At 38.8% G+C, this 16,416-nt stretch overlaps 1 protein-coding gene and 1 pseudogene across 1 annotated transcript; one reads left to right on the top strand and one right to left on the bottom strand.

The window, feature by feature from the left end:
- Positions 1 to 5,168: 5,168 nt before the first annotated feature.
- Positions 5,169 to 9,356, bottom strand: LOC126594169 (inositol phosphorylceramide glucuronosyltransferase 1-like). The gene is made up of 10 exons (XM_050260384.1): positions 8,877 to 9,356; positions 8,454 to 8,574; positions 8,138 to 8,323; positions 7,471 to 7,634; positions 6,732 to 6,839; positions 6,474 to 6,611; positions 6,249 to 6,386; positions 5,843 to 6,110; positions 5,600 to 5,723; positions 5,169 to 5,490 (listed from the first exon to the last, which is right to left on the bottom strand). Exons 1-10 carry the CDS (start codon positions 9,135 to 9,137, stop codon positions 5,349 to 5,351), a joined length of 1,650 nt encoding a protein of 549 aa, XP_050116341.1. The 5' UTR covers positions 9,138 to 9,356; the 3' UTR covers positions 5,169 to 5,348.
- Positions 9,357 to 13,587: 4,231 nt separating this feature from the next.
- On the top strand, positions 13,588 to 14,173 carry LOC126592375 (jasmonate ZIM domain-containing protein 1-like; annotated as a pseudogene).
- The last annotated feature ends 2,243 nt before the right edge of the window (positions 14,174 to 16,416 follow it).

The following is a 16,416-nucleotide window of genomic DNA, read 5'->3' as shown; positions in this document are numbered from 1 at the left end:
CACAATTGCTATATTATTTTGTTCTATTTTCTCATAAGCTTGTACTTTATACTTATCTGAACTGGAATCTTTGATGTCCAAAAGCTATAATTCAAGGTAAATGATCAGGGTAGAGGATATAATCTTGGTACGTGGTTGGATGAAAAAGGTCCCTCTCGTGTCTGATTCTTTCCAAAAAAAAAAAACAATTTCACGGTATATATAGTACACACATATATGTATATATACTCCGTTGAATGATTGTCTGCCTGGTTATTTTAGCTGTCCATTTTCCCGTTAACTGGCATGGCAGCAGCATTCTTAGTCCTTTGCTCAACATCTCAAAAACCCTAAAAACTTTGGTAACTGAATGAAATGCTGGGATCCCAAAACCTCAAATTTGTTAATATATATTCCCATCTGAAATCTTCACAAAGAGATTTTTATACAACATTCGAGCATTTCTAAGAACGAATGATGCATACGTCGTTAAAAGGATCAAGGGCCTTGATTAGAGTTATATCACTAGATAATCTGAAAGAAGAATGAACCAGAGGATAATGTAGTGAGAACTTTCTAGTTGGTGACTAAATTATGTGATCCCTACCATTGTTCCTCGGCACATGTCTAGCTAGGGCACAAGAATAAAGAAGATTTGAGATCTATCAAAAAGTGAAGGGTGGGGGCTAACAGACATGATAAAATGTTGAAGTAAAACCGGTATATATGGAAGGGCTAGCTCCAAATAGTTGGGAACGTAAACAGACGAAAAAGAAGAAGAACACACCTCGGATAATGTACATATTAAACTCCCCTTCGGTAAATAACACGCAGAGTGGACTATTGCAAATGCGACGGTGCCTGTATATCCAGACATTTATGTTTGAGTAATATATTATGTGTCCTAACATGGAATGCTACTCAATATACACAACATACATATGTACATTTATAGAAATTTAATTGAAGTGCTAGTTGGAAAATGTTGCATGAGTTATGATTTTGCTCCAGTTGAGTGCTTGTATTACATCAATAATGAAATGACATGTAGTTACCGTTAACAATATCTACGTGCTTATAACGCATTGATGATGTATTAAAATTGTTATCTTAAACTTTTTTAACGTAAGTACGTACAATAATTTCAGAAACCTAATTTCCATCCCACGTTCGTATCGCACAAAATCTTGTATGGATTCGTAGACCCTATACCAATACCAACTCAGAATTGTTAATCCATAGACCCAATACCAATACAAACTCATAGTTGTTGAAGAACCCTAATAGAAAATGAGAAGAAAAAAAAAGAGATTGAATGGAGGATAGAGATTTCTTTCCAAATGATGCAATAGCAATGAAGAAATTTGAGATTAAAGGCTAATTATGATGCAATAGCAATGAAGAAATTTGAGATTAAAGGCTAATTTGGTTTTGGGAATCAGTTGGTGTTAGGCCATGTGTGTAAGATCCCACACCGTCCAGGGGAGTGGATCGTGTAAACCTTATATGTATATTCTCATCTTTACCTAGCACGATGCATTTTGAGAGCTCACTGGCTTTGGGTTCCATCGGAACTTCGAAGTTAAGCAAGTTCGCGTGAGAGCAATCCCATGATGGGTGACCCATTGGGAAGTTCTCGTGTGAGTTCCCAGAAACAAAATTGTGAGGGCGTGGTCGGGGCCCAAAGCGGACAATATCGTGCTACGGCGAAGTTGAGCCCGAGATGTGGTGGGGGCCCAGGCCGAGATGTGACAATTTGGTATCATATATATACTAAAACAGTTATAAACGTACTAACCCCCATGTTTTATGAAAACACATATATATCATGATAAACATAGGTTTTCTGAAACCTAGCATGTCGTGCAATGTCTCAAATCATAACTTGTATATATAATAATCACTAATTAATGTCTGATAACCCCCAGGCCCCATGCTGGCTCCCCATCTCTGAGCAAACAGTCAGAGGAAAATACACTCCAGGCCCCATGATGCCAACTCCCCGTCCCTGTGCTAATAGCCAGAGGAAACACACTCCAGGCCCTATGCCAACACCAAATCGTCGCCCGGGACGGACAAGAATCTATCCCTACGTCTCGTAGCGGAATAAGGACCACTAGATAAGTACAAAATCATTGAACATACATTTATTGAAAAGCAACTTCATAGTATAAAGTCATCCATCATCTATACTATAAAGAGGTGTTCTAAACATGTTCTAAATATCATATCATCATCCATCAGATATTCTATAAGAACACGGGTTATAGGAAAAATAGTAGTAATTCAATCTATGCTCAGTAAGCATGTTATCTCAAAGCGTTTCATAGAACATAATCATCAAATCATGCTTTTCATGTATGCATTTCTACTATCAAAACATGCATTTTTAGAAGGGGTCCACTCATGTTTGTTTTGCGCCCCCTTCAAGACTTAGAATCGAGGCCTAAAATCCTGGCATCCAAGAACCTCCGCATCGGCGTCTTCGAGTCCTCTCGGTGTAGGATCCATCCTTTGTTTCATTAGTTAGTTGTATGTTCTGAACACGTTCCTTAAATGCATATTCATTATTCGTTTATATTTATAAGTCTAATCCATCCATTGTTTTCAACATTTGCATTCAATAAATGGTTTTCGTCACCCTCAGTTGTCGGCCAGCACGTGCCTATCCTGGTATTCAAGGAATATCGGGATCAGGGAGCATCAGATTGGTATTCAGGGAATATCGGGATTGGGGCGTGTCAAATTGGTATCAGAGCCAATCCCTGGCCGGATGTGTGTCGAAGAGGACGTCGGGCCCCTAAGGGAGGTGGATTGTAAGACCCCACGTCACCCAGGGGAGTGGATCCTGTAAGCCTTATATGTATATTCTCATATCTACCTAGCACGTGCCTATCTTGGTATTCAGGGAATATCGGGATTGGGACGTGTCAATGTAGGGTCGGTGGGTGCCCTTGTGGGTCCCTTTAATACACATAGCTATAGGTGTCCATTTTAGTTTGAAGCATAGTAATGGCATCGCAGGGTTCTTCTCTTGCCAATCGATGCTTGAGAGAATCTCTCCTCTTACGCACATTCACACCTTCTATTTCTTCGTCACATTTTTAAACGCTTCCTCGCCATCTCTCCCTCTTTTCTAGTTCATGCTCTCTCCTCCTTTTTTTCTCTACCCATGTTTGAAAGAGAATCAGTGATATAATGTGACAGTATTCATATACAGTTGTTCAACACAAAACATTGTCTACCTTAAACACTTGTGTACAAGAAAAAAAAGGAGGATACTCTTTAGTTGAACCTTCATGGGGAAGGTGGAATCTTTTGGCACTCCACCATCTATCACATTGTAAAAGCCATAAATAGGGGGTGGGGGCATATCTGTAGCTTTTTTCGTGTTAATATTTATACTACTTGCTTATCTACTACTACTACATACACTTTGGGATAAGGACGACGAGGGGATCACTAGTAAAGTCTAAAATCCTCCATCATTTTCTCTCTTCCTTTTTCTTCCTTCTCATTATTTAAATTTTGAGTTAGTCACTATGTGTGTCGCCTAGCGCCAAATGATGTGCAACTATACAATGAAAAAGAATATAAAAAAAAAAAAACAATCCAATTTATTTTTTTATTGGCTCGTGACTCATCAAAGACACAGTGACAAAGCTAGTTAAAATTAAAATTAAATAAATAATAATTTATTATTATTTTACTATAATGGTTGAAAAGTTGATGATTAGTTCGATGACAGTTCAGATTTAACCTGACTGAGATTCAGAATCCCATGAGCAAATTAGAGAAGACAGACCAACTTCCAGTACCAAATCAAAAATCTTGTTGCAGCTTTGACTTGGCATCTCCTTTTTTTTTCCCTTCAAAGTTTTCAAGTGGCAACAATGATGTGTCATTATTTATACAGATAATGCATCTTGGTGAAGAATCACTTTGTTGAGGGGAGGGGGGTGTGTCCGTACAACTTTAGGGTATATAAATTCAGCAAGTTGGATTGATTCAAAGAGATTTTTTAATCCAAATGTGTGGATTGATTGAATTCGAAAGTGTGCTTTCAGTTAGTGGACGGCGACGCTAATGGAGGAGGCTGTTTTTTATTTATTCAATTCTTGATCTGTTAAAGCATAGTGAACACGTGCATGCTTTTAGGTTAAGATGATCCCACCTTGGCAATTTCATATGTAAGAAAGACTTTGGTATGACAGTATGATCACGTGATTGACAAATTGACAAGTCATTCTTTCAAGGAAGCAAGCTCCTTTATGTTTAGGTATTGTATGGCTGCATGCATGTCCAATCTGCTAAGCACAAGATCTCACTCTTGTAAGAGTGGCCTGACCAACCGTATGGTTAGATTACCCTACTAAAGCTTTTCGCGAAAGCAATTCAATAGAGGTCGTAAATACAATCCCTACTAAAGCTTTTCTCCATGAAAGCATAATCTGTGAGGCACAAAATCTCATTCTTGTGAGAGTAACCTAACCAGCTGCTTGATCATGTTACCTTACTGAAGCTTTTCTCCAATACATTTCAACTATAGTCATCACATCAAACACTACATATTTGCTAATCCACTCATCTTATAACACATTCTTTATTTTTTATATTATATTTTAAAGGGGACCAAATCATGTCACCATTATTTTTACACAACTTTTTACCCACGTTTTTATGAGGCCCACTTCATAATTTATTTCAACGATCTAAACCGTCTATCTTTAAAGTCTTCTCTCAAATATTACATCTACCAAAAATCATCGAAATTTGAAATCATATCGTGGTTGGATTCAGGGTTAGGTATTCTTTGTAGAACCGTATTTGTCCATTTTTTTTTTCCACTACATATGAATGCCTTAATGGATTTAAATTTGTCTAATATTTTGTAAGAATGATCTATGAATTATAAAAAATAGACGGTTCAGATCGTTAAAATACATTAAGAAGTGTGTCTAACAAAAACATGTCAAAAATTGTGTAAGGAAGTTGACACCGCGGATCCGTCCCTAATTTAAATCCATAACATACCAACCCATCCGCTCGTGTTATAAAATAGAGCTCTTGAACAAAGTGGGAGTATTTTGAAGGATTTTTAAATAGTAGCTAGGTGAATGCAACTAAGAAAACTTCCAACTTCTAAATGTGTGAGATATTTCAAATGGTTGTACCATTGTACAGAAGAATGTCGGAACTATGATTTATAGCTTTTGAAAGAATATTGTACCAAAATTTTATGAAAAGCAAAAAAATTCTAAAATCAACGAACTTACTGCAATACTTTACAAGCTAATCGTGGGGATTCCATGTGAAACAGGTTACAACAGACGGAATCAAACACAGGTTCAACTCGGTTTGCTCGCGGGTCAACACAACAAACAGAAGCTCCTACTTCTCGTACCATCTCGGTCTTCGAAGCCTCTCAAAAATGACCTGGTTGCAAGGTGCTCTGAAGCGTATGTCATGAAAGATGCCAAAACTAGACCTCCAACGACCATCAAACCCAGCCTGTTAAATGTCGTGACGATGCATATTGTTATTAATCGTTCTCTTTAATCGCATTATTTTCAAAGATGAATACGTAACCCAGAAAACTATAACTGGTCAAGCAAATTACCGTAAAAATAGAGCTGTTATCCCGAAAAGACATGGCAAAGATGGCGCAGCGACAGCCAGAAAAGCCATTCCTAGCCCATAATACAATGTAGCATTATCACATAAAGATGATTGCCGTTGATGACCTATGACACATCAAATAACCATTGATTGAGTTGGAAAACAAATACACAAGCAAACAAGGAACTAATTAGCTGAACTTGATCCATGAATGTCGACACTGGTTTAATTCAAGAAAGCTTACCTTTTCCAGAATCATAACCAACTGATTCGGGAGCAGAGGGCGAGGTTTCTGCTTGCACTGCTGTTGTCTTTCCCCACTGATAAATTAGATGCAGATAACCTCCAAATAATACAAAGAAGATAGTGAATGTCCACTCGTACATCAACAGTAAACCAGTCCACGGCATAACTTGTCGAGGCACAATTGCAAGAGAAAGGGCAAGGGCCACCAGGGCAGCCATGAAACAAACAACAATAGAGATTCCACCCATGTAAACTGGCACCTTTGACTGCATCACATTAAGGATTGTTTCACGACAGAAGTCTCTAGAACAAAGAATTTCTAATGACAACAGAACATAGTAAAGTTTGGGGTGAAGTTATTTTGTATATGATCCAACAAACAAAATTGAGACAAGGGATCTAACCTGATGATTGGGATTTATAGAGGAAGACGTGGAAACAACAGTATAATTAGGTGTCCCCATAGATCTAATTTTGTAGCAAAGGTGCTTGATTTGATCATACAATGAACTTCTACACAATGAGCTAAAGTAATCCTGTGTCTGCACCAAAATTGACACACCTTGATATCCAGAAAACAAAATAACTATTTCTCAACATTCGGCCAAATTAATCATGTAATTACTAACCTGAACACAAGACCGATAGTAACAAAATAGTAGAGCACAAAATGGTAGCAGGAAAAGAAACTTCACAAGAAGAGCATCATTTGGATTTCCGCCACCTCCAGTTTTTGGAAGGGTTTCCCTAAGCTGTACCCTAACATTCTGCAGTATAAATGAAAGTCATTGATTATAACTTCTTTGAATGCAAAAGTTACAGTATAATATTTAAAATGAAAAATCAGAGAAACACAGATTATTAGAAAATTGAATTCAAAGCAGTACCTGCCAGACATCGACCGGTTTCAAAAGCCAAGATGTCCACCAATCCCAAGGCTTGAGGGGGCCTAGCGTATAGTGAATGACATGGAGTTCACTTTCATCTACCATCCACTGAGAGTATAAAGCATAAACAGATTAGACACCTTAATTGGCATAAAAAATATTTTAAAAAAGGTGAAAAATAGAAATCAAAGGTCCATTTCCATTTATAGCCACTTCATATGTGTCACACCTTATTGCTCAAAAGGACAAACTAAGAAAATTCTATTCTAGAATGTAGATATAACAAATTTTTACTGGTCGAATTTGGAGTACCCTCTTCAACTATATACATGGGTCAGAAAGTAGAACCACAGAACCAGTGATATTCTTGGCAGTTTTTTAATCCAATTAGCTTCACATGTACCAATTAAAGGGTTGTTTTTAATTTATCATTAGACTCTCATATAAAGGTTCTACTTGGGTTCCGGCCCTGAGGTTTCACTATTGAAAACCAAATAACTTCTCCAATGCCAAAACTTATTCCTCAAGTGTATACAACAGAAATATTATCTCCTTCTATGGTACTTTAAATTTGGGAGTAAATGTGCAGGCATCGATATCATGCATGGCAATGAAGACATGTAAACTAGTTAAAAAGGTCGTACCCAGTGCACAAGACTCCCGCTTTACGCAGGGTCTGGGACATGTAAACTAGTTGATTAGAGTTTATATAACATGTCAAAAAGCTATTGATACATACCTTGTTTGCCAGCATATAAAGACCGACATCTGCATTATATAAAGTGGAAAGTCGCTCCATTTCAGGAACTGGTCTAGACTTTCGCACCTCCTGCGATAAATTGGGCTCAAAGAGATGGGCATTTGGAAAATCGGAATAATATGAATTCAGAAATCCCTGATCTCCTGTAATAAATAATAAGGGACATAAAAGTTTAGAGAGACGAACGACTATAATGGATTAGTGCTTTCTCCAAAGAAAACCCAATGAGTGAGAAACATATGATACACATTATAACAACCAACTTGACACTAAGCATGTACTTGAGTATTTAACCAGGGATATCAAGGAACTTGTGATATCAAGGAACTCCTTTTGACAGAGCGACAGATATGTATAAGAAATTATTTGAGCCATTGACATCAACAGTGCAATCCAATTTAATATGAAATCAGTTTTTACAGAACCATATCAATAAAGTTGAACTAAATTCCTTTTCCTAAACATAAACTTGACTTGAAAGCTCAAACTTTTTTCTCACATTGGGTTTGACTATGCATTTAAACTACACTCCAACAGTACAGACTACAGATCAATGTTCAATACAACATGCAGATGGAGAAAGAATTACGCTGAAAGAACTCACAGGTAGTGCAAAGTGATTAAATTAACATGAGGATTATGTTACCTCCAGTGTAAGAAGGCAAAGTGGTCACTTTTCTCATCATGTCGTTAAAAAGAGTTTCTGACGGTTCCACTACCATCACCCCAGAGTTCAGCCTCTCAGAATGCTTCAAGTTGGCACAGAATTTACTGCATTTGAAAAGATCCTCAATGCTCTTGACAACAATAGTATCCGCATCAAGATACACAACTGCACAATCAAACTCCCGGCGATAAGAAACACAAAAAATAGAGTGAAACTTCAAAATCTTAAAACTAAAAATATTGCATCTTTGATTTGTTATATCCTATGAGAACTACGAAATCATCGAAGTTTTCACCTTTCTTGTAGTTAGTCATGTTAAATATTTTGAGCTTTGTGTAGACACCCCAGAACCTCGTCGGCCGGACTTGATTAGGATTTGCCAATAAACTAATCTTCTCCACTATCCATCCATCAGCCTGCACAATTAATCACCAAAACTAATCAAGCTTACAATAAACCTGATTCCGGGCTGTTTCTCGCACCTCGAACTTCACTCAACCAAATAACCGATTCAGGAAAGAGCCGCTAACTTCAGATTTTTTCCAAAATCACTTTTCGATTCAATTAAATCCAACTTCACTAAAACCAAAAATCGATTTAGAAAAAAGCAGCTTTTTCTTTCTAAAATCACTTCTCCAATAGGAAAGTCTATCAACTCAACTAAAGCCTAAACTCAATTCAGCTTCCTTAACTAGAAACAGGAACAAGAATTAATCACCTGGAGAAGCTTCATGGCGTAATCGGAGACGCCGTCGGAGACCAGAGCCACCATATCCTTGGTCGATCCAGTGTCCCGTATCGACTTCCCGAGCACTCGAACGCCCAACAGGAACTCATCTCCGTACAGCAGCGTGACGTAAGCCTCCACCGAAGTCTGGCGGCGGGAAGACGACGACGACGAATCAAAGGCGGCGCTTTGTTGAATCGCGGCGGCGGCGAGCACAAGCGCTGTGAGCACAAACCACGCCTTGAGTCTCATTATAGTAAGGGAGCCTCTGAATTTTGGGTTGATTTTGCTTTCTCGAGAAAATTGGGGACTTTCCCGAGAAAATCAAAGTGTTTAGGATGGGGAAGGGTTTTTCCTTCGAATTTGGGTTTGATTTTCTGTGTTGTTGTTCGTCGCCTCTGACCTGCCGCAGAATAGTCCAACTAGTTTCAAACTAGAACAAATCATTTAAGTTAGAAGTTTTAAATTCCGACTTCCCATAATTTTTTATGTTCATATATAAAAGATTGATGAAGATTTAGAAAGCGCATACATCTTTTTTAGTTTTACAGTTTAATGGTTTTTTGTTTTTTTATGTATAAGTGATAGGTCTTAGTTTCGATTTAAGAATGTTAAATGAATGATCGTGTGTTAAGAACAAAATGTGTTGGTTCTAGTAAATGAATAATTATCAGGCTCTGAAAAGATACGTTAGCTCTAGCATAATGAACTAATCAACTTTGGAGTAGAAACTGGTATCTTGTGTGACTATGTGTCTGTGTGAGATCACTCGTGAGGAAGCGTATTGGAGTACATAATCTCATATCAAAAATGGTACCAAAATAATATATTTACATGTGGGAGGTTCGTGGTTGAACTCCCTCCAAGCTAAAATTCCTAGCGTGTATACTAAGACCATCTCCAATCGAAGGCTAAGCCAAAGGGCTTGTGGGCCCAACCGAACCCAAACCTCCAAATCAGGCTAACAGGTTGGCCATTTCCAACCATCCAGCGCCAGAATGTCAAGCTTAACATTTTGACAGCCCTCCAGCTCAGCTCATTTGAATGCTAACGGCTAGCTAACACCATGTTGCCGTCAGGTTACCATTAGAATTTGAATTATTTTTTTTGGAGAGGCTGCTCCCAAGTCTCGAACCCGAGACCTACCGCTCATGGGCGAAGGCACTTACCATCGCACCAAGTGAAAGCTGAAAATAAGAAATTATTGAGATTACATAAAGATAAGAAATTTGGAGACCTATTCATTTGACGACAAGTGACACTTAAAATTTGTCCGAAAACCTTATTTTAATATTATAGTTTAATTTTATTAAATTATGTTTGGCCTATGACCCTTTGGCCCCATCGATTGGAGATGGTTTTTTTATTTTTGTCAAAGGGCTATGTTTGGTCTATGGCCTTTTGGCCCTCTTGGTTAGAGATGGTATAAAATATGGTCTAACACTGTTCATTAAAATATAATTTATTGCAGGACTATAGAGCTAAAGGGAGTCATTTGGCCCTCCTTCGATTGGAGATGGCCTAAAGTTCAAAAAAGTGTCAGGTGCTAGTCGAGCGGCGAGTAAACGTTCAATGATAATTATGTTGGGTTTGTGTACTGTGCACCGATTACATTTAAATATATATTACATGCATCTGTGTACATGTAATGATAATTTAGGAGGGCCTTTCGAATCGGAGATCCCGTACATAAATGCATGTAATATATATTTAAGGTGCGTGATATTCACACATCTCTTTTTACTTCTCACACACCTTTCTAATTTTCAGTCGTCGGATCGGATGAATTGAAGAATATCAAATGACAGAAATTAAAAAGGATGTGTGAGAAGTAAAAAATAATGTGTGGATAGCACACTCCTATATTTAAATGTGACATTTTGCATACATTGTCGTCTGTGCACCGATGTATAGTATACATGATAAATAACTAAATCAAAATTACCAACATTCACCCATATAAAGTCAACCATCCAAAACAATAGTGCATCACATATACCGGTGCATTGTAGCATTTCCAAATTATAGCCTCCCGACGGACTGATCGTGTCACTGAAGTTGACAGACTGACAAGTTTTTGAGTTTCATTGCTTTGGTCTCCGCTGTGATGTTGTGACCGAGTATTGGGCTAATCAGAGTAGCATTGGGCCCATCACCACAATAGAAGTCCATTAGGTTTCTCCACTTTGGTCCTGATTTTCCATGGACCTTTTACAACTCAAGCCCAAAAGTCAAGATTCAACACCCACGAGGCCCAAACTTCTCAATCATGATGTGATACATTACGTCACCGCTTAAGTGCTAACTAATTAGTAAGTTAATACACTGTCAACCGCTTAATTGTGCTCACTTCACAATTTAATCATAATCTGAAACTCATATTTTGCGTAGAGTGGTATTGTTAGTTGGTTAAATAATAGTTATTAGGGGGAATGAAAATCAGTAAGAATTGAACACGCACCAGAGTACATAGATATTATTGCTTTCAGCCATTAAGGCAAAATTAGTTATTAGGGGGAATAGCATTTTTCGCAGGGAGATGGATGTATCGGAAATGGTACTTGTATAACAGCTGCGACAGTTGGTTCAACAAGACCAATCAAGAGTGGCCGTGGAGGTTGGTAGCATTTCAGAGAATTAACTTCACCAGTGCTGACATTCTGGCTTGCATACAAGAATCGAACATCATCGACATGGGCGGGAGCGGAGTGGTTTACAAGGCCGAAATCCATCGACCTTATTCTTTTTTTTTTGGTCAATTACATCCATCGACCTTATTCGGTTGTAGCAGTTAAGAAGCTATGGAGGTCGGGGACAGACGTCGAAAGTGGTGATAATTTTATTAGTGAAGTGAACCTACTCGGCAGGCTCCGGCATAGGAACATTGTTCGGTTGTTAGGGTACCTTCATAACGAACATGACGTGGTGATGATATACGAGTTCATGCCGAACGGGAACCTTGGGACCGCGTTGCATGGAAATCAAGCCGGAAAGCTGTTGGTCGACTGGGTTTCGAGGTATAACATAGCAGTGGGTGTTGCGCAAGCTCTGAATTATCTCCACCATGACTGTCAGCCGCCAGTTATTCACCGAGATATCAAATCGAACAACATTCTGCTGGATACAAACCTTGACGCCAGAGTGGCGGATTTCGGGTTAGCAAGGACAATGATCCACAAGAACGAGACAGTTTCGATGGTAGCGGGATCTTACGGATACATTGCACCTGGTACGTTAACTACCAGAATACGGTTTCTGTCAACAACTAGTTAGCCATGTTAATTTGAATCCTATTGCCCTAATGTTTTGTAACAGAATATGGATACGCGTTGAAGGTAGACGAAAAGACTGAAGAGGGCCTTGGAAGAAACACTGGATCCTAGCATAGCCGGTGAATGCAAGCATGTTCAGGAAGAAATGCTTCTCGTCCTCCGAATGGCGCTGCTCTGTACGGCAAAGCTCCCGAAAGACAGGCCTTCCATGAGAGACATAATAACAGTGCTCGGGGAGTCGAAACCGAGGAGGAAAAGCATTTGTGAGAGTAGAAGCCAGAAAACTGGCAAGGAGAAGCCTATCTTTAGTACCTCGCCAGTCATGGGTCTTCTGTAGGAATCCATTCTCCAAGCTTTATCTTCGAGTTTTATTTTCGTTCGTGTAAATGTATCTTCTATTTTCTTTCGACTAATTTATACTGCGCCTTCATCGCAGGATGCACCGTTGATGAACATTCAATGAAAAGGAAGTACATTGTTTTTAATCGACAATTCTTTGTAACTCCAGCAATTGCAACCATAAGTACCTTCATGCAGCTTGCATTAAGTCAAAGGTTCAAACGAGAGGGTGTACATGAGCTCACATATGTTCGTTGGTGGAATATGTGCGTTAAAAAGTTAATAACTTTAAAAATAAAATTTCCCACCACTTACATAAAAACACGTAGTTTACCACTCATATTCCCGTTAATAACCATATAGTCATACTAATTCATGTAACTACACTGGTTAATCAATTGGTTTGAGTTATTTAGGAGGAAGTTGTTAGAAAGGGTATTTGAGTCATTTTGTAATGATATATTAGCTATTATAAATAGCTGATGTAGCAGTCATTTGTGACAGATTGCGTTTCATAGATTCATTGAAATATACAGAGCTTTCTTCTTCTTCTTTTCATCATTATTTCTGCCATTGTTCTATAATCTTATGGCGCGTTTACGTAAGGGTAATGGGATTCGAGAAACGGAATTGAATTCCGATTACGGATTACACCGGTGTTTACTAACTTAAGCGGAATAAACAGTTCAGCGGGCCCTACATAAAATCAGGAATTGAATTCCTGATATTGTCGGAATTGGATTACCTAGAAGAAGGTGGTATTTGGATTCCGGGGAGAAGGCTCCATCCGGAATCAAATTTTCCTTCCCAAAATGCCCTGCTCTCCGCCATCCTCTCCAGCAGCTCTCTGCTGCTCCGCCACCTCCTCTCGCTCCACCACCTCAAAATCCTCCATGTCCTCCTCCATAGGATTCGGCAAATCGTCACAAGAGCATACAAAGGACTCGCTATCAATCACAATGCCTAGATCCCTTTCTGCCTCCGCATGCATTGCCGTGTCGAACGGTTTTGATTTGGGGCTTGCCTGTTATTCAACCCAACAAACCCATTGCTCCCTGTGCTTCAGATTATTGTATTCCTACACAGGCAGCCTTACTTGACTTCCCCATTTATATTCCCCTCCTCCCCACCATTCAGCATACCATCACCGAGATTACATCAAATTTTCTATCTCAATTGGTTTCATCGACAATTTTCATCACAAAGATATCCAATATGGGAGCTGAGAAGTTGAATTTCGCAGACATGCAACCTTTTGAGCCAGTTCTTGAAGGATAAGAGAACCCTCAAAGTCGTCCCTCCCATAACCAAGAACTTGCTGACGACCATGGAGGCTGCTGCTTCGAACCCAGTTGATCAGACGGCTCAGACTCTGTCGTCAAAACCCAGCATCGATTTGCTTCCGTAGTTTACCAAAAACCCGAAGCGGCTTTGGGAGATCAGCAGCCTGGATCTGCTGCCCGGATGACCATTTTCTATAGTAGGCAGGTGCTGGTTTTCAATGATCTACAAGCTGAGAAGGCGAAGGAAATCATGGGTTTGGCTACAACTGGAAGCTCCAAGATTTTTGCTGGATTTGTGAAGAAATTGGGTTTTGAGAATCAGTCAAATGTTGTTGCTGAAAATAATTCTCAGGAAATTAAAGCGCCCCAGTACAGAAGACCTTCAACAGAATAAGGACATTTTAGTAATTATAGTGATTTTTATTCCGATTCACGTGAATTAGTAAACAACTTATATGAATTTCATTTCATTTTTACTCCGATTCCAGAACATTTAAGTAAACAGCTTTAACAGGAATCTGATTCTGACTCCTCCTCAATCCAATTCCTCATCAATTCAATTCCTCCTCAATTCAATTCCTCTATTTTGATTACGGATACGTAAACGCGCTATTAGTATATCATGATTTCATAGGTTAATATAGTATCATCGCCGGAGAAGGCTCACTGCCGTTTCCGATCCTAAGGGTTTCTTCTGCTACTCTGGTTAAGTTTCTTGGTGATTCATCTGAGGTTCTTTGGTCGTTTGGGCTACTGAAGTTTACAATGGTGTTCGAAGGATTGATCGTGAGTCTTGTTTGAAGAATTGATCCATTTCAGGTGATATTGTTCATGTTTCTTCATCTGGGTTTTTGTCTTGAATGTTGATTTCGTTTCTGAACAATAATGGAGTTTGAGATTCTGTCATGATTCTCGTGAATTGGGGATTTTGTTATGTTTTCTCCTGAATTGATGAATGAATTCTGATATAGTAGTTGTGAGTTTTAATGAAGTTTGAGAACCTGTCATGATTCTCGTAAATTGGGGATTCTGTTATGATTTCTCCTGAATTGATGAATGAATTCTAATATAGTGATTGTGAGATAGTTAATTGAAGTGTTGATATCGATATTGTGAATTGGTATCTCAGTTTCAAGAAAGTGTTAGTCTTTCTTCTTTTCAAGATCTGCTTGCAAGAAAGTGTCAATCTTTCTTGAGTTGTCTAGAGGGTTATTCTCCAGAGTGTTATTCTCTGTGGTTAGTTGTCTTGAACTGTGGAAGTGTCAATCTTTCTTTCATGGCTACGTTTTCGTTTAAAGTTGAAGGTGTTTTGGGAATGCTTACTATCAAGCTTAGGGATGATAATTTTGCCAAATGGGCATTTCAGTTTCAGTCGGTGTTAAGGGGATATAAGCTGTTTGGTCACTTTGATGGTACAACTCCTTGTCCATCAAAGTTTGTTGTTGATTCAAATAATGGGGTTACAAGGGAGATCACAGTAGCATATACTGAATGGGAAACAACTGATATGGCTTTGTTGAGCCTCTTGCTTTCCACTCTTTCTGATGAGGCTATGGAGTATGTGATTGGGTGTCGAACTGCGTATGAAGCTTGGACTAATCTTGTTGATCGATATGCCACTGTGTCTAAATCCAGAATCAATCACTTGAAAACTGAATTACACACAATTCAAAAAGGGTCAGATACAATTGATAGATATTTGTTGAGGCTTAAGCATATTAGAGAACAACTGAGTGCTGCAGGTGAATCCATCTCGGATAATGATGTTATGATTACTGGTCTTGCTGGATTACCTAGGGAGTATGGTGTTATTCGTACTGTTATATTGGCCAGGGAGTCTACACTCACTTTGAAGGAGTTCCAAGCACTGTTACTCGGTACTGAGAGGGAAATTGAAGGAGAAATGAATACACTTACTCAGAATCTGTCAGCACTCTATATTCAAAGGTCGAGTTCTAGTTCAACTGCTGATTCTAGCTCTTATGCATCATCTTCAAATTCTCACAGTCATGCTCATATTCCAGTTATCACTGCTGTACCTTCTGCTTCACAACAATCCCTTCCACTACCTCAATTTCAACAGCCATATTATTCCCTACCTCCACCTCAGTTTCCAAATGACTCATATGGATACGGTTTCTCTGCAAATTCTAGTGGTCAAAATGCACCTAGACCACAGTCTTTGAATGCCTAGTCTGGATCTTTTGGGAATAACTATAGAGGTAACAACAACTATAGAGGTGGAAACAATTACAGAAATAACAATGGCTTCAGATGAAGAGGGTATAGTTCTGGAAATTCAGGGGGTTCAAGACAATCTTGGAATGGAAATAATAATTGGTCAGGCATGGTTGATACTAGAACTACAGTGCTGATTGAATGTCAGATTTGCAACAAACGAGGACACACTGCAGTTAATTGCTTTCACAGGAATTCAAATGTACCAACCACATGTGTTGTAGTAGAATGTCAAATATGTGGGAAGAGAGGTCACTCAGCCTTGGATTGCTATCCAATAGGAAACTATGCTTATCAATGACAACCTCCACCTCCATCACTGTCTGCAATGAATGCACAACAGACTTCATAATTCATTCCTCAAGATACTTGGATTGTTGATTCTGGTGCGTCACATCA

This window comes from Malus sylvestris, chromosome 12 (assembly GCF_916048215.2).
Source record: "Malus sylvestris chromosome 12, drMalSylv7.2, whole genome shotgun sequence".
NCBI classification, from domain to species: domain Eukaryota; kingdom Viridiplantae; phylum Streptophyta; class Magnoliopsida; order Rosales; family Rosaceae; genus Malus; species Malus sylvestris.
Note: the sequence above shows the minus strand (reverse complement) of the source record. Positions and strands in the feature narration are given on the sequence as shown.

Coding starts and splice junctions, on each gene's coding strand:
- LOC126594169 (XM_050260384.1), bottom strand. CDS start 9,137: ATGAGACTCAAGGCGTGGTTTGTGCTCACAGCGCTTGTGCTCGCCGCC. Junction 6,840..7,470: donor TTTATATGCTGGCAAACAAG/GTATGTATCAAT, acceptor TTATACTCTCAG/TGGATGGTAGATGAAAGTGA. Junction 5,724..5,842: donor TGGTTATGATTCTGGAAAAG/GTAAGCTTTCTT, acceptor GATGTGTCATAG/GTCATCAACGGCAATCATCT.